This window comes from Mauremys reevesii, linkage group 4 (assembly GCF_016161935.1).
Source record: "Mauremys reevesii isolate NIE-2019 linkage group 4, ASM1616193v1, whole genome shotgun sequence".
Lineage (NCBI taxonomy): Eukaryota > Metazoa > Chordata > Testudines > Geoemydidae > Mauremys > Mauremys reevesii.
In genome coordinates, this window is record NC_052626.1 from 54,664,248 (window position 1) to 54,688,082 (window position 23,835).

General features: G+C 41.2%; 1 protein-coding gene and 1 long non-coding RNA gene across 4 annotated transcripts in view; one reads left to right on the plus strand and one right to left on the minus strand.

The window, feature by feature from the left end:
* LOC120404951 overlaps positions 1-21,812 on the minus strand; it is a 107,915-nt gene extending 86,103 nt beyond the window's left edge. The window contains exons 1-4 of one of the 2 annotated variants that reach the window (XR_005598279.1): positions 21,656-21,812; positions 15,181-15,248; positions 2,853-3,019; positions 505-634 (exon numbers count right to left, since the gene is read on the minus strand). This is a non-coding gene — a long non-coding RNA (uncharacterized LOC120404951). Of the gene's footprint in view, positions 1-252; positions 635-2,852; positions 3,020-15,180; positions 15,249-21,655 lie in introns of those variants that run through there. The other variant, XR_005598278.1, reaches the window with a different exon arrangement.
* The window catches only part of CDIN1 (CDAN1 interacting nuclease 1), a 192,250-nt gene continuing 189,944 nt past the window's right edge, over positions 21,530-23,835 (plus strand). For both annotated transcript variants that reach the window (XM_039538063.1, XM_039538064.1), the window contains exon 1: positions 21,530-22,100. In XM_039538063.1, the coding sequence (XP_039393997.1) occupies positions 22,000-22,100 (101 nt within the window). In that variant the 5' untranslated portion in view covers positions 21,530-21,999. The remainder of the gene's footprint in view (positions 22,101-23,835) is intronic.

Here is a 23,835-nt window from a genome sequence, read left to right on the forward strand (position 1 = left end):
TAAGTGATGATATATATGCCATAACTGTACTAAAGGTCAATGAGATTTAAACATACTGGGTTCAACTCATAAATATTTGATTAATATCAGCATATTTTTATCATATCTAAACCCCAAGATTGGTGCCGTGGTGGGCAGCACATTATATCAAAATGAATGTGTAAAATGTACAGACCTATGTACTGACACTTGAGTTCAATTTATCCAAATATGTGCGTGAATGCTGATGTCAAATATCAAGCCTAGTAATAATTCTTCTTTTGACTATATATTTCAGTATATAGGTAACAATACATAAAATCAATGTGAATTGTACACAATACATCAATGTAAGTTTTACTAGGTGCTTGGTTCAGACCTCACATACATGACTCTAATGGAACTATTTCTGATTTATAATGGGATAAGTAAGAGCAGAATAAAACCCTGTATACCTTATTACTAACACAGTGGCAGCTCATTTGGAGTTGATGAGACAGATTGGACAGAAACTAGTTTTCTTACAATTTCTTACAGTTGTCTCAGGACAGTTGTTTATGCTGATGCACCTTACACTTCCACTTCTGATGTTCTATATGCTGCTGCTATTACACAGGCTTGAACAATGATGCAAGGAACACTCAAACTTTCTTTGCTGACAAGAGAAAAATCATTGTCAGTCCACAAAGATGATTTTTTCCCACATAACTAACATGAAAATTGACTTGATGTGGAACATAAGTCATTAATGGCTAGCACCTTAGGGAATTACATACTTTTATAAACCTTCATGTATTTAGTGCCTCCAAAAATCCACCTGTACTATTTTGGTTTATTTTGATTGTTGGATTGAAAAGAAAGTAGATCAGAATAACTAGCCATATGATTCTGGTGAGACTATCAATATAAAAAAAAACATTTCTCTTTCTTCTTTTTAATGTAGACTTTAAAGAGTGAATTAAAATATCTAGTATTTTTTTCAGGCTGTTGGATTAGGCTGATTTTTTTTTCAATCAGTATGGCTTGAGTTAGATATAAAAACAGGTCTCAGAGGAGGTTGACAAATGGATTAAAGTGGAACATAAATTCTTTATGTCACCCAGTCCCTTAAACCCTGATGTCAGTAACATGCCTAATCATTCCATTATTATAAATGTCAAATATGCTTTATATGTGTTGAGAAAGACTGTAAGAGTGGGTAAGAACAGAAAACGAAGATCTACAAGAAACTGTTTGTACTATTATTCATATAATCTCAAAAAATGTAAAACGAGAAGATTTTGCATCACATACTACGTATATGTTAATATTTAATTTCATTTCTTCATTTACGTATGTATGTTCTGAATAATAAAGGACAAATCTCCATCTCTCTCAATGTGACTTTCTAGTTATTTGGTTATGTCTCCCCACATTATACTATACATAGTATGCTTTCACTTAATACTGCCACCCCTCTGACCTAACATAGCAAACAGCCTTTAACTATCCATGTTAATATGATTTTTGAGCAATCTTACTCAAGAATTCAACTCTTCAGCAATGAAAAAAATGGGTGTGTGATGACCGGATGGGGAATTGTTATGCAAATGCACAATCCATCAATACATTTTGAAAGGAAACCTTATCATTCAATGAAAAATCGTATTGGGTGAAATCATAACTTCATGTAAATCATTCGTAATTTTGCCACTGACTTCATTGAAGCCAGTATTTCACCCACTGCATGGGACTACAGGAGAAAAATCTGGAAATATGTATCCTGGAGAAATTATTGCCTAAATTTTTAAATTAGTCCATTAATTTGGGGTAACTAATCTGAGACACCAACGGCTTAATTTTCAGATGTGCTGATCACCTGAAGCTCCTATTTAAGTCAAATGACACATTCAGTGACCAACAGATATAACTATCAAGCCTTAGTTGTTTTTATTGGGTGCTAAAGAACCAAGGCACCCAAAATGAATGGGCACACCCAAAAGTTTATTCATGTGATGTTAAGAACATTGATTGAAGTCAATGCATCAGTAGTGAAGAACTGGACTATAATCTATCTATAACGTAAGTTTTCACATTATTATTTGTGCCCATTTCAGTGATTTTGCTGAAAAGCAATAAAGCAGAAAATATTGAATTTAAACAAGGATTATAAAGTATTTATATTTCCATTTCAAAAATATTGTTGTTACCAGAAAATAGAAACAGAGGTCACTTAGCCACCCTGAGATGTAATGTCTTCACTAAATGAAGAAAAACAATTTGGGCAATACAGTAGATCCTTGCTAATTCACAGTAATGATTAGAAAGAGACACTAGATTTATGGTTTATTACTTCAATCTGTAATCCACTAACCCCCTCTTTTTGTCCTATGACTGCAGAGATATTAACGGGCCACTCTAGCTTGAATGGTCCCTTACCATATGTGCTAACTACTTATGCTAAGCAATCTGTTTCACTTTGCATTTAGGCTTTGACTAGCTATTGTTAGGTATAAAGAAATAAAAAATGTTGGTGTTGTTTAATATGTTCACTTAGTTGTTTTAATAATGTATTTCTAAGGTAATGTTAAGTGAATCACTAGCTTTAATATGTATATGAACTATGACCCTTGGACTCCATCCTTGTAAGCAAACTTGTTTACAACTTAGACACTGGAGTCCTCTGGCTCAAACCGGATAGAATCAGTTTTTCCTGCCAAAAAGGCTATATAAGAGGCTGCTCAGTGCCTGCATGGAGCTGTCCATTGCAGCGGCAGTGCGTGCACGGTTGGGTCTTCCTAACACTCCAAAGCTAGAGAGAAGAGCATAGCGAGGTTGAGGAAGGAGAGGCCTGTCATCACTATCCTCGTCACAGCAAACTGAATCCATTTTACCTGTGGAGGGTCCTGCTTTCCTGGTGTCCATCTTCCCATAGGGTCTCCCCGCCTGGGACGAAGTCCAACAGTTGTTGGGCCTCTCCAGTAGTCCTCCTCGAAGGCTCTAAATCAGCCGGAGAGTAGATGGCCCTGGGCTTTGCACCTGCACGCTGTGTCCACTGCACCTAAATCATAGGAAAAGTTTCTGTATTGGGGTTTCTTTTATTGTTTTTCTAAATGCCAAGGGAGGTTTTGTGGGTCTGAGCTTCAAACTCCTAAAGCCAGTCACTGAATCACTGTATGGTTAAGTTTGTGTTTCGTCCCCCTCACCTCCATTTCTCCCAGTTTTCTGTATCTTTGCCCTTAATATACTTACCTTTGTTTGCACCATATTACTTTGTCTCTCTTTATTTTTATTATATCACACAGGGAAGGAGGGACACCCTTATTGTAAGCTAAATCCACCGGTGACAGACACGGAAGGGAGCCAATTCTGCTCTTCTGAGAAAAGGGCTGTCCTTTTCTATCTTTTCCCCTACAATTTTTCTAGTATTTTCTGTCTGAAGCGTTACCTTACTCCCCTTCGGGTAACACTATGATTCTGAGAGAAACTTTCCCAGATCTGAAGAAGAGCACTGTGTGCTTCAAAAGCTTGTCTCTCTCAGCAACAGAAGTTGGTCCAATAGAAGATATTTCCTCACCCACCTTGTCTCTCTAGAAAACTCATTGGAAGTTACTGAATTTTGCTAATTAGGAAAAAAATAAACAAATAAAAAATCATGAGGCAAATACTTCACAAGGTGTAATATGTTTATTTAATTGAAAGTGTAGCCAGTGGGCAGGAGGCGTTGAGGGGAGGCGGAGGTTGGTAGGGGGGCTTCTCCTCGCCTCCCCCCGCCCGCACACCAACTCCCACCTCACCTTCCCCACTTGCATCCTCAGTAAGCATGGGGCCCTCCAAAGCACGGGGCCTGGGGCGGTTGCCCCTTTTTGCCATACCCTAGGCTTTGATGGCAGTATTAACTTTGACTGTACAACCCTGATTCACCGCTGTGACACGTATGCATTATGATTAAGGCTACGATTGTGTCATGGATGTCACGGAATCCGTGATTTCCAGAGACCTGTGTGACATTTTTTGTTTCAGTCCATGGGGCTACAGAACTGGAGCTGGCAGCCAGCGGGGCCCTGGCAGAGTTCCAGCAACAGGCGACAGCCCCCTGAAGTTTCCAGCAACAGGCAACAATCTCCTCAGGGTTTCCCTGCAGGTTTCCAGTGCCAGGCGACAGCCTCCTCAGGGGATCCTCCTCAGGGTTCCCGTGACTGGACAGCCTCGTGGGGATGTGGGGCAGAGAATCTTGCAGTTCCCAGCCACCACGGTGGCAGGGGAAACTATGTAGCCGCAGCAGTAAATTCATGGCTTCTGTGAATTTTTGTTCATTGCCCGTGACTTTTACTAAAAATAACCATGACAAAATCTTTAGCCTTATTTTTGACATGGTCCTTAATTGCTATTTTTTTCCTACAGAACACCTGCCTCATTCAGTGCACAGGACAGACAATGTCCATCATATGGGTAACCATTAAATATTTCTTTATTATTCTCATCATTCGTAGTGTGACCTCATACATTATTTACTGTACATCATCCAAACCCTGCACTGAATACAAAATCACTAATTTTCCTAATGAGCTTTTTTATGAAACTCATTATTCTGACAAAGAGGCTCCTTAGCAAAAGGCCCCCTGTTCTTTGCAAACAATTCTCAGGTCAGACCTGACAAACTCACTACACCAAAAACATGTCTTACAAGATATTTAGCCAAAAAGAGTAACATGTAAGGTACTACAGAAAGCTTGTAACTTGCCAAGATTCATAATCATTGTGTAACATATGTATGGGTAATATTTAAGGAATAATGTATTTATATTGAAAGTATGTTTTATGGACTTGGAATAAAAATTAGGCCTGGTCTACCCTAGGAACTTACATCAGTATAGCTACGTCTCTCACAGATGTGAAAAATCCTCACCCCTGTAACATGTAATTATACCGACCTAACCCTCGGCATAGAAAACGCTAGGTCGAGGGAAGAATTCTTCCTTTGAACTAACACCTCTCGGGGAGGTGAAGCACCTATGCTGACTGGAGAACACCTCCCATTGGTGTAGGTAGTGTTTACACTGAAGTGCTACCGTGGTAAAGCTAAAGCTGCAGTGTTTTAAGTGTATCATTGAGACAGGAGGGAACTGTCACCCCACCCTGTTTGGCTAGTGATTCAGAGGATTTTGGGGCAGAGAATCCAGGATTCCTGTGAGTAGTCAGTGTCAGGGGCTGGATATCACAGGGGGAACAATTCAAAGATCTTGGGGACTGGGATGCACCTATTGTTAACCTGCAAGATGAAGTCCTGGTTGACGTAAGGCAGCTTACCTAACTCTGTAAGTGTTTACACTAAAATGTAGCTCCAACTGATGTAACTCGCCCACCACATCAAGTTAATAACTTCACTTCCGTGAGAGTCATAGCACATAGGTCGATGTAGTTAGATCAACGCAGTAGAAGCATAGACACTGCATTGCTTACATTGACTTGCTGCCTTTCAGAAGCTGGCCCACAATGCCCCACGCTGACAGTTAAATTAGTGCAAGTGTTTCTGGTGAGGTTGCACACCGCCGACACAAGGACTGTATTGTGGACATACAAAAGCGATTTAATTACTGTGATGGCTATACATCAATGTAACTTAGATTAACTTAATTTTGTAGTGTAGACTTGCCTAAAGACAGGGTTGGCATAGCCCACAGGTAAGTGCTTGAGTAACTGAAAGGCTAGTGGTGTTAGCTGACAACCAGCCAGGCACAGGCACAGGCAAGACTCTCTCATGCTACAGGGGAGTAACAGGTGGATCACAGTTCTGGGTACCCTGAGAAGCATCACAATGAGTTTTTTCATAAACAATAATAAATGTAAATCAGAAAGATTAAGGCCAAAATTGTCAGAAGTGTCCACTAATTTGGGGTGCACAATATAAGATTCATAGGGCTTGATTTTTTAAAAATGTTCATATGTTCAGAAAGTGAGGAAAACAAAGTGAAAATTTTGATTGAAGTGACTTGCCAAGCACCACACCGCAGCAGAGGCAGGCATAATAATATCCAGTTCTCCAGAGCAGCATTCCGTTGCCGTTAACATGAAACCATCCTTTCTCTCCAGGCAGTTTCCTGCCTCATTCAGTATAGACCTTCTATCTTCTGCAACAACTGTGGCAGGGGACCTACAGACAACAGCCTCATTCACTAGACAATCCCAATGCATTCCCTGTGCAGGGATCCTTCAGAAAAAATTGTATGTGATCATGAAAGTAAAGAGTTTATCATAAACACATGCACTTAGAGGGGCCAAATTAACATTGTGCAGACAGCCCTTCTGGCATTTTCTAACTTTTTAGTACTTGATTTTGCAACTGTAAAGATATTTTAATTTAAAGATTTTGCATATAATTGTCTGAGTGTTTATAAAATGCAAACTGAAAAAAAAAGTCCATCACAGGGAACCAAACAGACCCCTCATATTGGTTGTCTTCGGGGTTGGAACCTGTAGATCACAGACATGTGCCGCTTGAGCTAACTGAATAACAGGCATAAGTAGCAGCAGAGCAGTCACTCAAGAGAAATGAGACATACATTCTATGAAGGTATTTGCTGGCCGCACATATATGCTGAGACTCAGAAATTCTGACTTCAATTCCAGGTTCTGTAAGTGGTCTCTTCTGGTTACAGACCCCCATGACCTGCCCTCTTCGGTTTCTGTCCTTTCTGCTCCTGTTCCCCCATAGCCTGAACACCCCAGTCTTTCCACACATGTCCTCTCCTGCTCTTTACTCCTCAACGTTCAAATCAGGCTGTTTCCTCATTCTCCAATCTGCCTAGAGACAGCATTTCCAGTACAGGAGAAACAGTGTCCTGTTTTCAGTTCTGGTGCCACAGTAGCCCTCTGGAGCAGGAAAGAGCAACTGCATGAAAAGGTTTGCTCGGCCTCAGACTAGAGCATGCTCAATGATCCTTAGGTGGGTGGGTGGGACATGCTCAGTGTGGTTGGCACAGAGCATTATGGAAGTGAAGCAAGTTGATTACAGACAGGATGTTTAGAGAATTGTGTTGCCAACTTCTAACAAACTTCTACTGAGCAAATGCAAATGAAGATTTTTCAGTGGTTTATAATTTTTCCATGTCAGTGTGCATTTTCATGGGAGCAGCAGAAGGCAACACTGACCCCAGAGCTACCCTCATGCCAAATTTCAAGTCCATACTCCAAAGCATGGATGTGCTAGAACTTCTCAACAAACAAGGCTGTAACATTTTTTTTTAATATGGGCAAAACAATGGTTTTCCCCCAAACCACATCTGTCATGAGCTAGTAGCCTTGCTGGAATCAGACAAAATGGCTCATGCCACAGTCTCAGGGCCTGATCCATATCTGCAACTGAAGAGGCGGGATGGAAGGCATAAAGATGCCCTTTGGCTCCTAAGAGCCTAGGGCCATTCTGCCAGGCATGTTTCAGAGTAGCAGCTATGTTAGTCTGTATCTGCAAAAAGAACAGGAGTACTTGTGGCACCTTAGAAACTGACAAATTTTTTTGAGCATAAGCTTTTGTGGGCTACAGCCCACTTCATTGGATGCATACAGTGGACAATACAGTAGGAAGATATATATATATATACACAGAGAACATGAAACAATGGGTGTTACCATACACACTATAAGGAGAGTGATCAGTTAAGGTGATATCAGTTAAGGCCAGGCATATCTTCCTTCAGGCACTCTAATCTGTGCGAGCTACCAACAAGCCCCAAGGCCATTATAGCAGTAAGGAAAGCCTTGGCCTCTTCCAGCTGCAAGAGGGCTGTCGCTATGGGACTCTACTCCAGCTGAGGATGCCCCTACAAACTACATAGGGGAAAACCTCCAGGGATCATATCCAATAGATTCAGAGCTGCTTTGTACATGTAAAGCAGCCATAGTGCAGTCCACAGCCAAAAAATCTCTCTCTTAAGTGCAGTAGAAAGAACAGTGATCAGTCATATCTTACCAAATTTTAAATAATTAATTTTTCAAAATTTGTATACTGTTGTATACTTGTTACGTAAAATACAGGTACACACATCTGTAATAAGAGTCCGATCCAAAGCTTAATGAAGTCACTGAAAGACTGTCCTCTGATTTTAATGGGCTTTGGATCAGGCCCTAAATGCATAAGTAATGTTTTAAATGTGTTGTACAAATGCATACATAATGTTAAAATAATTTATTTTGAAAGCAAAAAAATAGATATTTAAGGAATGTAGATATAATGGATATGTTAATTTGTGTCAATGATTTCTGCTAGTATGAATAACTATCTTGAAGATTTAGAAGAAAAAAAAACAATGAATGCCTCTCTGAGTTGACATTCTACTACATATAATTGTTCCATCCTTGGCAAGTTCTTCTCATTGTTGTGATATCGAGCAATCATCAGAATACTTTTAAGGAAAAAAAATAGAAATGTACAGTGAACTATCAGTGTGAGAATTGGCAAAATAGTCAATATTTAACAGTGATATATGGCTCAGTTGTTATGATTTTCTTTTTAACTTATTTTATCTCCTGCCTCCCCTTTTAAAAAAAAAAACACAAATTGAACATATCATTGTGTTTTGTTCCACAATACAATTACTTTCATTAAGATCATTAGAACATATGGATGTAAATTAAATGATAAATTGAGGGTGCTTCTTGTTTACGAGGTAATAACTATATCCTGTAGAGGTGTTTATTAATCCAGTTATATATATAGTTATTACTAAGTTAACTGGAAGCATGCTCTAGTACTGGAGTGTCTAATGAGAGTAAATACATTTCAGACATGGGCCAAAAAAATAAGCCTTTTTTTAAATTAAACAGGAACAAAAGCTGAAATAGTTTGAAACAACATACAGTAACTCCTCGCTTAACGTTGTAGCTATGTTCCTGAAAAATACTACTTTACGCGAAACCATGTTAAGTGAATCCAATTTCCCCATAAGAATTAATGTAAATGGAAGGGTTAGGTTCCAGGGAAAAATTTTTCACCGGACAAAAGACTATATTTTATGTGTGTGTGTATATATATATATGTACACACACACATGTATATACAGTATAAGTTTTAAACAAACAATTTAATACTGTACACAGCAATGATGATTGTGAATCTTGATTGAGGTGGTGGAGTCAGAGGGTGGAAGAAGGTGGGATATTTCCCATGGAATGCCTTACTGCTAAATGATGAACTAGCATTCGAGCCCTCAAGGGTTAACACATTGTTGTTAATGTAGCCTCATACTCTATGAGGCAGCACAAATGGAGGGAGGGGAGACAGCATGGCAGAGAGAGACAGAGACATACACCTTGTGTGGGGGAGAGAGACACGCATTGCCTCTTTAAGTACGCTGACCCCACTCTAAATACACTGTCCTTAAGTACTTAAGTAGATCAGCAAGCTGCTGCCAGCAAGCTCCCTCTGTCCTGAGCCCAGTCGTGCCCCCCCCCCTCTAAGCAGATGGGGTAATGAAGCGGGGGGCAGGAGCAGGGGGAAAGGGGATACCCTGACATTAGCACCCTTCTTCCCACCCCACCCCGGCCCTGCACAGCAAGCAGGAGGCTCCCGAGAACAGCTCCAAGGCAGAGGGCAGGAGCAGCACATGGCAGTGGGGGGAGGGACAGCTGAACTGCCCAGCAATGGATAGCCTGCTGGGTGGCTTCCCCACAGGGAACTTAGGGGAGTGGGGAGCTGATAGGGGGGCTGCCGGTCCACCCTGGTTTCAATACCCCCCCCCCCCAGCTAGCTCCAACAGGCTGCTCTTTCTGCAAGCAGTGGACAAAGCAGGTGGCTGCCAAACAATGTTATAAGGGAGCATTGCACAACTTTAAACGAGCATGTTCTCTAATTAATCGGCAACGAAACAATGTTAACCGGGATGATTTTAAGTGAGGATTTACTGTATATGATGGGTGAAAAAAAGAGGATGAGATAATGATGTTTGCTGTGGGCAGTAGGGAATACTAGTAGCCATATTGTTGTGATAATTGCAAATGAACTTCTATTTTAAGCCTCATTTTGTGTCCAACTCTAAAATCTATAAAGGAAGGAATATCTAATTCATCTGATAATCTGTATTGTGATCAATGTAGAATTTTTGACCTAATTTGAAGCAAATTGGATAAAGAGTAGTTGAATTATGGCAACAAAAAAATACAGGTGTTCACCAGAATTGGAAAAAATATCTACCTTTTAAAACCATTTTGTAGCAAAAACTCCAGAAAGAATGAGACAGATAAAACTTAGCAAAGAGTCCTGTGGCACCTTATAGACTAAGGCTTTGGTTACACTTGCACTTCAAAGCTTTGAAGCGCTAAGTGTAGTCAAAGCGCCAGCGCTGGGAGAGAGCTCTCCCAGCGCTGTCCGTACTCCACCTCCTTGTGGGGAATAACGTACAGCGCTGGGAGCCGCGCTCCCAGTGCTGGGGCTTTGACCACACTGGCGCTTTGCAGCGCCGCAATTTGCAGCGCTGGAGAGGGTGTGTTTTCACACCCTGCTGCAGCGCTGCAAATTTGAAAGTGTAGCCAAGGCCTAACAGACGTTTTGGAGCATGAGCTTTCATGGATGAATACCCACTTCGTCGGATGCATGTAGTGGAAATCTCCAGGGGCAGGTATATATATGCAAGCAAGAAGTAGGCTAGAGATAACGAGGTTAGTTCAATCAGGGAGGATGAGGCCCTCTTCTAGCAGCTGAGGTGTGAAAACCAAGGAGGAGAAACTGGTTTTGTAGTTGGCAAGCCATTCACAGTCTTTGTTTAATCCTGAGCTGATGGTGTCAAATTTGCAGATGAACTGAAGCTCAGCAGTTTCTCTTTGAAGTCTGGTCCTGAAGTTTTTTTGCTGCAGGATGGCCACCTTAAGATCTGCTATGGTGTGGCCAGGGAGGTTGAAGTGTTCTCCTACAGGTTTTTGTATATTGCCATTCCTAATATCTGATTTGTGTCCATTTATCCTTTTCCGTAGAGACTGTCCAGTTTGGCCGATGTACATAGCAGAGGGGCATTGCTGGCATATGATTGCGTATATTACATTGGTGGACGTGCAGGTGAATGAACCAGTGATGGTGTGGCTGATCTGGTTAGATCCTGTGATGGTGTCGCTGGTGTAGATATGAGTTGGCATCAAGGTTTGTTGCATGGATTGGTTCCTGAGTTAGAGTTACTATGGTGTGGTGTGCAGTTACTGGTGAGAATATGCTTCTGTTATTGTATAAGGTGCCACAGGACTCTTTGCTGCTTTTACAGATCCAGACTAACACGGCTACCCCTCTGAAGATAAAACTTAGTTACATTAGATATAACTGATCTAGTGCTCAGGAACAAACTTATTTGATTAAACTTTAATTTTAAAAGCCATTTAGATATTAAATAGTGACATCATATTGCCATGTCAGCTCCAAAGACTTTAAACTCGGTGGTCAAATGACTGCTGAACGCTTGTCAATGGGAAAAAAAAGGTTTTTCCCTTCCAAAATTAAAGTTAAACAGACAAGTTGTTTGGCCTCCGAAGATCATCATCCAAATTGAAAAGCCATGGTCTCAGAGAAAGAGAGGACTGAGGGTTCATACAACCAGGTGGAGTTGGGCAGGTGACAAAGAGTGCCTGAAGCCTATGTGACGGAGGGGTCATAACAGGCCCCCTAATGGTCATCTGGGAGCTGATGCAAATGAATAGGGGTTTGCCAGGATATGTGCATCTCCTGAGGTCTACAGGAATGGGGCTCTTTTCCTGTGTACTTTAATCTATCCATAGGAGAGAAGAGGTGACATGCCCCCGTATGTGCTGTCCTGCTCCTCTCTGATCCCATTGTTTTTCTCATTACTCCAGCCCTGCAGATTTCCTAAGATCCTTCAGGAAGGGGATTTCCTCTATTACACACCTCATAATGTCCTCATGATGGGCTCCCTAACCCATTACTTTAGGAGTGAAAGGGATTCTGTTCCTCCAGACACTCAGGAAGTCACAAATACGGAAAGAAATCCCCTTTCCTCAGCCTTCTCCCATTAAAAAAAAATCTGTTTAGAACCATTACATTAGGACTATTAAAAAAAAAGTTTCCTAGACAAAAACCTGTACTTAGGTGGAGTCAATGTTACAAGTACAGAATTTTGGTTTAAGCTTGTATGACCTTTCAAGGAAGGTGAGTTTTACCCTACAAAGAGAATATGGACTATTTTTTAAACCAGGTGGGAAAGTTACCTTTTCCCAACTCTCAAGACAGGGACAAATATATTACACTGAAACCTGTATTCATGTTATATTTCATATTCTAAAGAAAGCTATATTGGTATGTTGTTAATGGCACATATGAAAGCAGTGTAATCTGTGACTTTTTTCTTCCTTACTCACCTGCATATGTGATATATTATTTTATCATCTACTCAAACAAATAATAAGAAAAGATGGTAGAATTTATGCCAGTTGTATCTGATTTTATGGCCGTTTCATTAATAACAGAATCTTTATCCTCTTCTTGAAGTTCAAAGGATTTCATCTATGGACCAAATGCATCAGAAAGGATATACACTTATGCCTTCAGCATAGTAGACAGTTGAAAATTAGTTTCTAATATGTCCTGTATGTTGTCTACCAAAGATACCACATACCATTCCCATTTCCATTCAAAACAAAGGGGGAGTTAAATTCCTTTTGTGGAAAATGATGATCTGCACTTAATTATGGTCCGTGGCCCAGGGATACAAGTTAGGGCCATATATTATACTCAATCCACCACAGATCTCCCACTGATGACAATGGATAGTTTGTACTGAGATCAAGGGTAGGATTAAGGCTCTTATTTAGTAACTAAACTTTTAGTTGCTAGAATTATTGTTGCAGTTAGCATTACTCAATGGGAAAATTAAGCATGGGACTATTTCTGGAAGGACTACTTCTATTTCTGCTGTTGTTTCTTTGGCTATTTGCACATATAAGTGCAATAATTATCCATGTAAATTGGGTGTGCAAGGACACATACATTTTGCATGCAGAATTGTCCCATTTATGTTTTTAGAAATTCAGGCCCTGGCTTCAAGGTTAACATGTCATTTAGATAAATGGAGGGATTTCACATCTCTCAAAGCTGTTGCTTCGCTCTAAGACCATGCTACATTGGTTGATGTTTGTTAGATTTTCTTTTCATAAGAGCCAGAAAGTTTGTTTATTTGTTTTGTTTTTAAATAAAATCTTGAATCCCGCATAATCTCAGTCTGTTATGAAGACCTAATAAATAATAGGTCCAGTCTCATCTGTGGACTGACAGTCTAACAACCCTCTTCTAATCTATGCCATTTTTGTGGTTTGTAAGAAGAAGTAACATTTGTTAAAAAAAAATTCAAGAACATTTAGTACTGAACTTGGGAAATGTACACAGATAAATCTACAAGTTACAGAATGTAACATTACAATTTAAAAATCACTTTCAATGGAAATTATCCTACAAAAAAGACAGCAAGCCTTTTTTTTTGATAGCATAATTTATTTGTTTATAAAGAAGTAGCAGTGAGGAAGGAGCAGGTAATTATTATAAAACTTCCATTTCCGGAAGAAGTGGTAATTCTAATCTTTGGCAAGAAAGGGGAAAATGAGCCTTTCTGGAGCCTAGGAAAATTACACCCTCGTGGGGCTTAAAATGGATATCATACTGAAAAGGGTTTTCCCCAGCATGTTGTAATATTAAAGAATGAAGATATTACTTTTCAGAGCTAAAGAAAATAAAATATTTTTGTATTTAATATGATTCTTTCTGCTTTAAGGAAAGATCTTGTATCATTTTTGTGTATTTGGTCTCTGAGGAAGGGGATGTATAGTTATAGTGGAGGCACAAGAGACAAAAAGAGAGAAAGAGAATGTGTGTATGATTCCCATTATTTTCAGTGCTACAATTTCTGTTGCTGCTAAGAGAGTGCAGGGGGGAAAATGACAACAAAGTGGTATTTAGTTCAGTAAGAAACAAACTCCAGCTGTGAACTTGTGATCAGTCCTCCTGTATTCAAATGTGTTTCCTCCATTACTCTTACTAAGTTTCCAGGAACAGTAAGATCAATGTTTATTCTAAGTTTTGCACACCACATATTTGTGTTTAAAAATTTCATTTTTTATATCTAGAAACCATAGCCTGGATTTCATAAAGTAAACATGGCAAAAGCCACCTACTTAAGGATTATATATAGATATATACATACTACATACTTCCTTTTGTTCTAAGCTCTTAGAGACACCATATACACATAAATACATATATATACATACATAAATATATATATACACAAATACATATATACAAATACATATATGCATACACATTTTATGGAGGCCTCAGTAGCAAATCCATAGTTAAGACTGCATTGGTCTTAAAACAGGATCAAAATCCCTGCTTCATGTCTTAATAACTGAATTAGCCTCCAAATTTTTAAAATAATAATTTTGAGTAGAACTACTGAATTTTCTTTGTAATAGAACAGATAGTAACATTTGCAGAGAAATTATTTTAAAATGCTCCCTTTTACACATTTTACCTTATTTTTCTCTCATTTATTTGGGTTTCTTCAGGCAAACAACAAGCACTGTCCTTAAACGCTAAATTTCAGTCACAGATGCTGATCTCAGACACAAGCCACCTTTAAAATAGGGATCTTTCTCAATTTCTATCAAATGATATCTCTGTATTGAAGTGTCCTGGACAGCTCACTCTTCATGGAGATTGCAGCATATGCTGGTGTCCTGGTACTGACCAGTATTTAAAAAAAACAACAAATCAAGCCTTTTTAAAAAAAGCCACATTGTAACAAAAATCAGTGTCCTCACTCCACATTTTAAAAATAGAGTTGAACAGACAATACATCATTATAAATGCAAACAAATCGCTGGCACGACTGTCTTTAATCAGAAAGCTATTTTATTATTTTTATATTTAGGTTTTCATCCTGCAAGGACTTAAGTCTGCACAGAAGTTTACTCACATAGCTAATCCCATTGAAATCAATGAGGTTACTTGCATCAATAAAGTTACACACGTAACTAGCCTTTGCAGCATCAGGGCCTAATTCATATTTTAAAAGTTGGAAGTAAATCATCAATCCTGCGTGTTATCTCACATGGGTAGAGCCCCATTGGTTTCAATGAGTCCTTCGTGGGTTCTTTCATGAGGCCTGCCTGCATGGAACAGCTTGAAGATGTGGATACTATATTCTTATTTTTTCATTTACAAATTTAACTTACCTTTTCTGTTCCAAAAGTAATCAGTGGACAAATGGAATCTTGCTAGTATGGGGCCAAGTTCTCCATTTCTATGGAAAAAGAAAAGTTAAAGATCTACTATTAGGTTAAAATGTGTATGTAAATGTGTAAAAAAACCCTGCCTCTTTCACTAATACTTTAGATCATTAAACTTGTTTTTAAAAATAGTTTACTTTCCACAAATAATGTTGTTTGTTACCTTCTCTCAGCAAAGATTGTGAAAAATAGACCGATTTATTTCATGTTTATTTCTAGCCAGTTTCACTTTTTGTTTCTCAAGCACTATGTGAAATGTACCAGATTGGTTGCAATTTCTGCATAGGAATGTTGAAGTGAAAACAAATCACTGTTTTCACTGAAACTTAAAAATGTGTTTTTATTTAGGCCACAGAAAGACTTTTGGGCGCAAACACAGCCCCACTGAAGTCAAGAGGACTCTGTGTGGACACATCAGAGTACCCTGCCCAGAGTTAACTGTGGGACTGGAGGATTAATTACTACCCCCTCTTTCAAACATTTCAGCACATAAACACATGTTGTTGCCTAATTTATCACAGGTTTCAAAATATTTGGTGTTTTTCTTAAAGCCCCAGCTCTTACAATCCCTGTGAGAATATCTGTTTTCTTTTTTTTTTATAAGTAAATTTCTAGCTCTCATGGTAGCAAAAACTCTGAAAACGTGAACCAAAAAGGAATGAGCATAGTTTGGGAGTGGGGGCATTCCCCCTCAAACTGAAAGCCTTGGTCAGGTGCAGAATTTGCTGCCCCAATGTCAGGGGTGGCTCTAGGCATTTTGCCGCCCCAAGCACCGCAGGCAGGCTGCCTTGGGCGGCTTGCCTGCGGGAGGTCCACAGTCCCATAAGAACATAAGAACATAAGAAAGGCCGTACCGGGTCAGACCAAAGGTCCATCTAGCCCAGTATCTGTCTACCGACAGTGGCCAATGCCAGGTGCCCCTGAGGGAGTGAACCTAACAGGCAATGATCAAGTGATCTCTCTCCTGCCATCCATCTCCATCCTCTGACGAACAGAGGCTAGGGACACCATTCTTACCCATCCTGGCTAATAGCCATTTATGGACTTAGCCACCATGAATTTATCCAGTCCCCTTTTAAACATTGTTATAGTCCTAGCCTTCACAACCTCCTCAGGTAAGGAGTTCCACAAGTTGACTGTGCGCTGCGTGAAGAAGAACTTCCTTTTATTTGTTTTAAACCTGCTGCCTATTAATTTCATTTGGTGACCCCTAGTTCTTATATTATGTGAATAAGTAAATAACTTTTCCTTATCCACTTTCTCAACATCACTCATGATTTTATATACCTCTATCATGTCCCCCCTTAGTCTTCTCTTTTCCAAACTGAAGAGTCCTAGCCTCTTTAATCTTTCCTCATATGGGACCTTCTCTAAACCCCTAATCATTTTAGTTGCTCTTTTCTAAACCTTTTCTAGTGCTAGAATATCTTTTTGAGGTGAGAGACCACATCTGTACACAGTATTCGAGATGTGGGCGTACCATGGATTTATATAAGGGCAATAATATATTCTCAGTCTTATTCTCTATCCCCTTTTTAATGATTCCTAACATCCTGTTTGCTTTTTTGACCGCCTCTGCACACTGCGTGGACATCTTCAGAGAACTATCCACGATAACTCCAAGATCTTGTTCCTGACTCGTTGTAGCTAAATTAGCCCCCATCATGTTGTATGTATAGTTGGGGTTATTTTCTCCAATGTGCATTACTTTACATTTATCCACATTAAATTTCATTTGCCATTTTGTTGCCCAATCACTTAGTTTTGTGAGATCTTTTGAAGTTCTTCACAATCTGCTTTGGTCTTAACTATCTTGAGTAGTTTAGTATCATCTGCAAACTTTGCCACCTCACTGTTTACCCCTTTCTCCAGATCATTTATGAATAAATTGAATAGGATTGGTCCTAGGACTGACCCTGGGGAACACCACTAGTTACCCCTCTCCATTCTGAGAATTTACCATTAATTCCTACCCTTTGTTCCCTGTCCTTTAACCAGTTCTCAATCCATGAAAGGACCTTTCCTTTTATCCCATGACAACTTAATTTACGTAAGAGCCTTTGGTGAGGACCTTGTCAAAGGCTTTCTGGAAATCTAAGTACACTATGTCCACGGATCCCCCTTGTCCACATGTTTGTTGACCCTTCAAAGAACTCTAATAGATTAGTAAGACACGATTTCCCTTTACAGAAACCATGTTGACTATTGCTCAAGAGTTTATGTTTTTCTATGTGTCTGACAATTTTATTCTTTACTATTGTTTCAACTAATTTGCCCGGTACCGACGTTAGACTTACCGGTCTGTAATTTACGGGATCACCCCTAGAGCCCTTTTTAAATATTGGCGTTACATTAGCTAACTTCCAGTCATTGGGTACGAAGCCGATTTAAAGGACAGGTTACAAACCTTAGTTAATAGTTCCGCAACTTCACATTTGAGTTCTTTCAGAACTCTTGGGTGAATGCCATCTGGTCCCGGTGACTTGTTAATGTTGAGTTTATCAATTAATTCCAAAACCTCCTCTACTGATACTTCAATCTGTGACAGTTCCTCAGATTTGTCACCTACAAAAGCCAGCTCAGGTTTGGGAATCTCCCTAACATCCTCAGCCGTGAAGACTGAGGCAAAGAATCCATTTAGTTTCTCCACAATGACTTTATCATCTTTAAGCGCTCCTTTTGTATTTTCATCATCAAGGGCCCCACTGGTTGTTTAGCAGGCTTCCTGCTTCTGATGTACTTAAAAAACATTTTGTTATTACCTTTGGAGTTTTTGGCTAGCCGTTCTTCAAACTCCTCTTTGGCTTTTCTTATTACACTCTTGCACTTAAGTTGGCAGCGTTTGTGCTCCTTTCTATTTGCCTCACTAGGATTTGACTTCCACTTTTTAAAGGAAGTCTTTTTATCTTTCACTGCTTCTTTTACATGGTGGTTAAGCCACGGTGGCTCTTTTTTAGTTCTTTTACAGTTTTTCTTAATTTGGGGTATACATTGAAGTTGGGCCTCTATTATGGTGTCTTTAAAAAGGGCCCACGCAACTTGCAGGGATTTCACTTTAGTCAATGTACCTTTTAACTTTTGTCTAACTAACCCCTCATTTTTGTATAGTTCCCTTTTGAAATTAAAGGCCACAGTGGTGGGCAGTTGGGATGTTCTTCCCACCACAGGGATGTTGAATGCTATTGTATTATGGTCACTATTTCCAAGCGGTCCTGCTATAGTTACCTCTTGGACCAGCTCCTGCGCTCCACTCAGGATTAAATCTAGAGTCGCCTCGCCCCTTGTGGGTTCCCGTACCAGCTGCTCCATGAAGCAGTCATTTAAAGTATCGAGAAATTTTATCTCTGCATTTCGTCCTGAAGTGAAATGTTCCCAGTCAATATGGGGATAATTGAAGTCCCCCACTATTATTGGGTTCTTAATTTTGATAGCCTCTCTAATTTCCCTTAGCATTTCATCATCACTATTACTGTCCTGGTCAGGTGGTCGATAATAGATCCCTAATGTTATATTTTTACTAGAGCATGAAATTTCTATCCATAGAGACTCTATGGAACCTGTGGATTCGCTTAAGATTTTTACTTCATTTGAATCTACACTTTCTTTAACATATAGTGCCACTCCTCCCCCTGCACGGCCTGTTCTGTCCTTCCGATATATTTTGTACCCCGGAATGATTGTGTCCCATTGATTGCTCTCAGTCCACCAGGTTTCTGTGATGCCTATTATATCAATATCCTCCTTTATCACAAGGCACTCTAGTTCACCCATCTTATTATTTAGACTTCTGGCATTTGTGTACAAGCACTTTAAAAACTTGTCCCTGTTTATTAGCCTGCCTTTTTCTGATGTGCCAGATTCTTTTTTATGTGACTGTTCATCATCTGATCCGGCCCTTACATTATATTTCTCATTCCTCTGCTCCTGACTATAACCTGGAGATTCTCTATCATCAGACTCTCCCCTAAGAGAAGTCTGTGTCCGATCCACACGCTTCTCTGCAGCAGTCGGCTTTCCCCCATCACCTAGTTTAAAAACTGCTCTACAACCTTTTTAATGTTTAGCGCCAGCAGTCTGGTTCCACTTTGGTTTAGGTGGAGCCCATCTCTCCTGTATAGGCTCCTCCTCTCTCCTGTATAGGCTCCTCCCGCGAATTCGGTGGCAGCCTGCGGGAGGTCCACCAAAGCTGTAGGACCAGCGGACCCGCCGCAGGCATGCCGCCAAAGGCAGCCTGCCTGCCGCCCTCGTGGCGACCGGCAGAGCGCCCCCCGCGGCTTGCCGCCCCAAGCACGTACTTGGTGTGCTGGTGCCTGGAGCTGCCCCTGCCCAATGTGCAGCCCCGTTGGCCTGACTTGAGCTGTCCGCCCACCCCCAATATAGAAGTCAAACTATGCCAGTGTTTAAAGGCTCAAAACCAGGAGGCAAACACAAAGATCTCAAAATATTATTTTTAATCTCTCATGATTTCTAAGTCAGTTTCAAGGAGTTTTGTGGCTTCACTCACTATATCTAAAAACATGGTATTGGCACTATGACTTTATAGATGTACTTAACTTTACAAATGTGAGTAGTCCCATTGGCTTAGCATGTACATGTACATTTAAGTACATGTATAGTTTTTTTCAGAACTAGGGCCTCAAGTTTATACTGTTATTCTGGGTGTTGGGAGAAACCTTGCTGAAGCTGGTGGGCATATTAGATGCCTTCCGTTCAGGCTACATGAGGGAACAATTAAATGCCCCTTTGTTTAGCAATATCTGAAACAATAAGAGCCATCACCTAAAACACTGGCCGCATGTAAAGCCATTGAGGAATCTGAATTATGTAGGCAGAATGAAAAGGCAGAGACAAGGGATTGATAGGTGTTTATGTGAGAGAGATGGGACAGAAACGCCACAGAAATAGAGAAGGTGCAAAGTAGCCCCAGAAAGCTATGGAGTATGACTCGCCCTAAGAAAAAGCCGAGAGAGAGCTTTCAGTAAAGTGCTGGCTTTTTAAAGAGGACTGGAACTGTAAGCAAAGAAGCTATCTTATATTTGGTTTCTACTGTGTTTATGGAAACAAGGCTTTGTAAGGGAGGAGGGTTGAGCATTAGCCTGCTAACCCCTTGGCTGTGAGTTCAATCTTTAAGGAGGCTATTTGGGGCAAAAATCTGTCTGGGGATTGGTCCTGCTTAGTGCAGGGGGTTGGACTAGATGACCTCCTGAGGTCCCTTCTAACCCTGATATTCTATGAAGATTGCACCAAAGAAATCCCTGACTCCATCATTTCTCCTCCTAACCAAAACAACCCACAAGATCCTGTAAACTGTCTAAGAGGGATCAGGAAGGGGGTAACAACATACAATTATCTATTAAAAAGGAGCTCCTATCATCCAGGTATTTCTAGACAATTCTTAAATACACAGCACTAAAATAAAATCTATAATGAGAGCACTCTGCTTAAAATTATATTTTATAAAAACCTATTTTAATATGTTTATTTGGAGGTTAAATTACTGCTAGTTACACTAACCTTACCGTACTGAGTTTGCAATTCCTAAAGTACACTGCATGAGAGGAAGACGCTAGCTAGAAACAAGTATCAGAGGGGTAGCCATGTTAGTCTGGATCTGTAATGCAGCAAAGAGTCCTGTGGCACCTTCTAGACTAACAGACATATTGGAGCACGAGCTTTCGTGGGTGAATACTCACTTCATCGGATGCATGCATCCAAAACGTCTGTTAGTCTATAAGGTGCCACAGGACTCTTTGCTGCTTTAGCTAGAAACAAATGACATTGACCAGTATATTTATACTGTTGAAACTGACAGAAGCAAATAAACTAACAGTGGCAATGGTGAAAAGTAATTTACGTTTAAAAATACTACACAGGTTGAAACAAGGGACTGGATGGGCACATCAGTATCTCCTTGAAGGCAGAAAAGGGGAAAGGACTAAGGGAGAGGGGGATTAAGGGTAACAGAGTTGGTCAGGAGGTATGACCTCCGAATGGCAGTTTTAGGAGCCACAGATCTCTAGGCACACACATGCCCCCATGTCCCCCAATGGCTACACAGCTTGTATGAGGCCTTTAGCCACACTATTGCACTGTAAGCCACTTCCTGGTCCGTGCCAACATTCAGGCCAGGGAAGGAAGCGAGTCACGGGACAAGAACCTCCATCCTTTTTACCCCCTCAAGGTGAGTGAAGGGTTCCTGGCTCCCCCGCAAACTGGTCCTTCCTGAGGCTGCACTTCCGCCTCCCATGTAGGGGCAAAGAACAGCGCGACGTTACGCAACCGTGTGGGGGTAAGGCCAGTAACCATGGAGTAGCCGCTCCACTGAGCTGGGGGGCAGGCACGCTCTCCTCTCCCATTGCACCAGTGGTTGGAAAGGCGGCGCAGCCCGGGACAGTACCCAGACAGCCGCAGCCCCGGCTACCTTCTCAGGCATAGTCGGAGCCTGCCCATAGCGCGCAAAAGGCTGCGGCTGCGGCCCCGCCCCCAAACGTTAACTTCTCCCAATCATCGCCGCCGCCGCCGCTCGTTCTTCCCCCTCCTCCTTAGGCCTGAAGGGCGGGGCGGCAGGAGCCGGTAACTGTCGCGCATGGGCGTTGGGCTTTTTCAGCGCTGGGCGCTCGCGCGGGGTGTCAGAACCTTGCTGCGGCTGCAGCGCCATTCTGCTCTGTCCCCATCCCCTAGGATTAGAGCGGGCGCGCCCCCCTCCTCCCCTTTGGCTGCTGCAGCCCCTGCGTTGTGTGACTGGGAAGCTCCTGAGTGCGAGGCATGAAGCTGAGCAAAGCCCAGTATGATGAAATAGCCCAGTTCCTGGGGCACGTGCAGCCCACCAGACAGAGCCTGAGGAAGCTGAAGGAGAGATTCCCTAGGTAAGTCTGTCTCAACTCCACCCCCCTGGGCTTCCACCCTATGCCAGTGCAGCCTCCACTCCTCTGGGCTGGTGGTGTGGCCTGCAATTTCCATGCGTGGATTATAGGAGCTAGATCTTGTTTTTAAGGGCAGCCCTGCAAGGTGGTTTTATGCGTGGTACAAAATTCTACATGGTGCAAAATCACACACACACACACACACACCCATAATGCAGCATATAGTCATCTGGGGATAATGTTTGTCTTGTGGGACCTTATAGGGATCAAAATAAAGGATGCCCCCAAATAAGAGAGCTCTGGTTACTCTATGTGAACCCCAAACTCCAAATAGATCCATCATTGCCTTGATCCCTGACTAGGGGGAATTGAAGTGGAATCCTGCTTGGGATGCTAGTTCCCTTTCCTTCTAGTACAGGGAAAGGAATGGCCTGCAGACCCTGCTGTAACTTTCCCCTGCACATCGTGCCACTGTTGGGTTGGTTGAAGGCTCAGTCAAGGACCACCTGCCTAGATGAGCATTTAACCCATCTCACCTTCTGATACTGCTTCAGTTAAGATCACCAATGCAGTCAGGTTAATACCTACTTGGACAAAACTGAAAAGCATGGATGATAGGACGTTCTCCATGAGGAGTTGGGCCTCATTTCTTGCATTTACTTCCTGCCAGCTATGATAGAGGTCATGTTTGTTAACCTTCAGGAAGCTGCAAAGCTCACCTCCTTTCCCAGACTTTTGGAAAGGGGGTTGATATGAGGGTTATGAGGTGATAGTGGCAGCCATATGGGATGTTACTTAAGTTTTCTGGGTATTTAGGACTATATTCTCAGTACTTTATGTAGGCATAATGTTTGTTGGGAGGGCTTTACAATTTGCTGTTTTTGTGAAGACGCTACCTCTTCTGATCGGAGAGCGTCTCCCGTCGGCGGAGGTACTCCACCTCCCTGAGAGGCGGCAGCTATGTGGACAGGAAAAGCCATCCCATTGACATAGCACTGTGTAAACTGGGGAATAGGTCAGTATAACTACGTCACTGTGGGGTGTGGATTTTTTACACGCCTGAGCAATGTAGTTATACTGACATAAGTTCCTAGTCTAGGCCAAGCGTTAGTGTTGGTGAATTGCTCTTAAGTAATGATCTTTCCCTGGCCTAAATGTTTTCCTTCACAGAAAATAAATCATGAAACGCCAACTTTCTGAGCCTCTGTACCAATATGCTTCAACACTGAGCTGGATGGACTACCTCTATGAGTAAGAGGGTAGTTCAGCCTCCCTTCTCATTCTCTCATTAACCTCTGCTGAGGTAGCAGGTAAAAATGCACATTGTGGTTGCATTTTTTGTGAAGGTGACAGCTGTCTACTGTGATTTATTAATCAGCAAGCTGGAATTTTGGAAAATCATTCAACTGAAGATTCCGTGAGAGGACTTTCAAATATCTGGGCTTCCATTTCAGTTACAAAGCAAGCTCCCACCTCCCTCCCAAATTTAATATTTTAAAATAAATGAAAATAGTTTTTCAGCAGTTGAGACCCCAGAAGTAGCTGCAGGCTTTGTAGAGATTGGAGTCCACTTGGTCTGGTCTACATTTAAAAAGTTAGCTTGGCTTAAGTATGTCACTCAGGGGTTGTGAAAAATGTCATGCCCTGTGTGATGTAATTAAGCCCCTGGTGTAGACTCTGCTAAATTGATTAAAATTCTGTTGCTTTTGTGTCTAAACTACAGCAGCGCCACTACAGC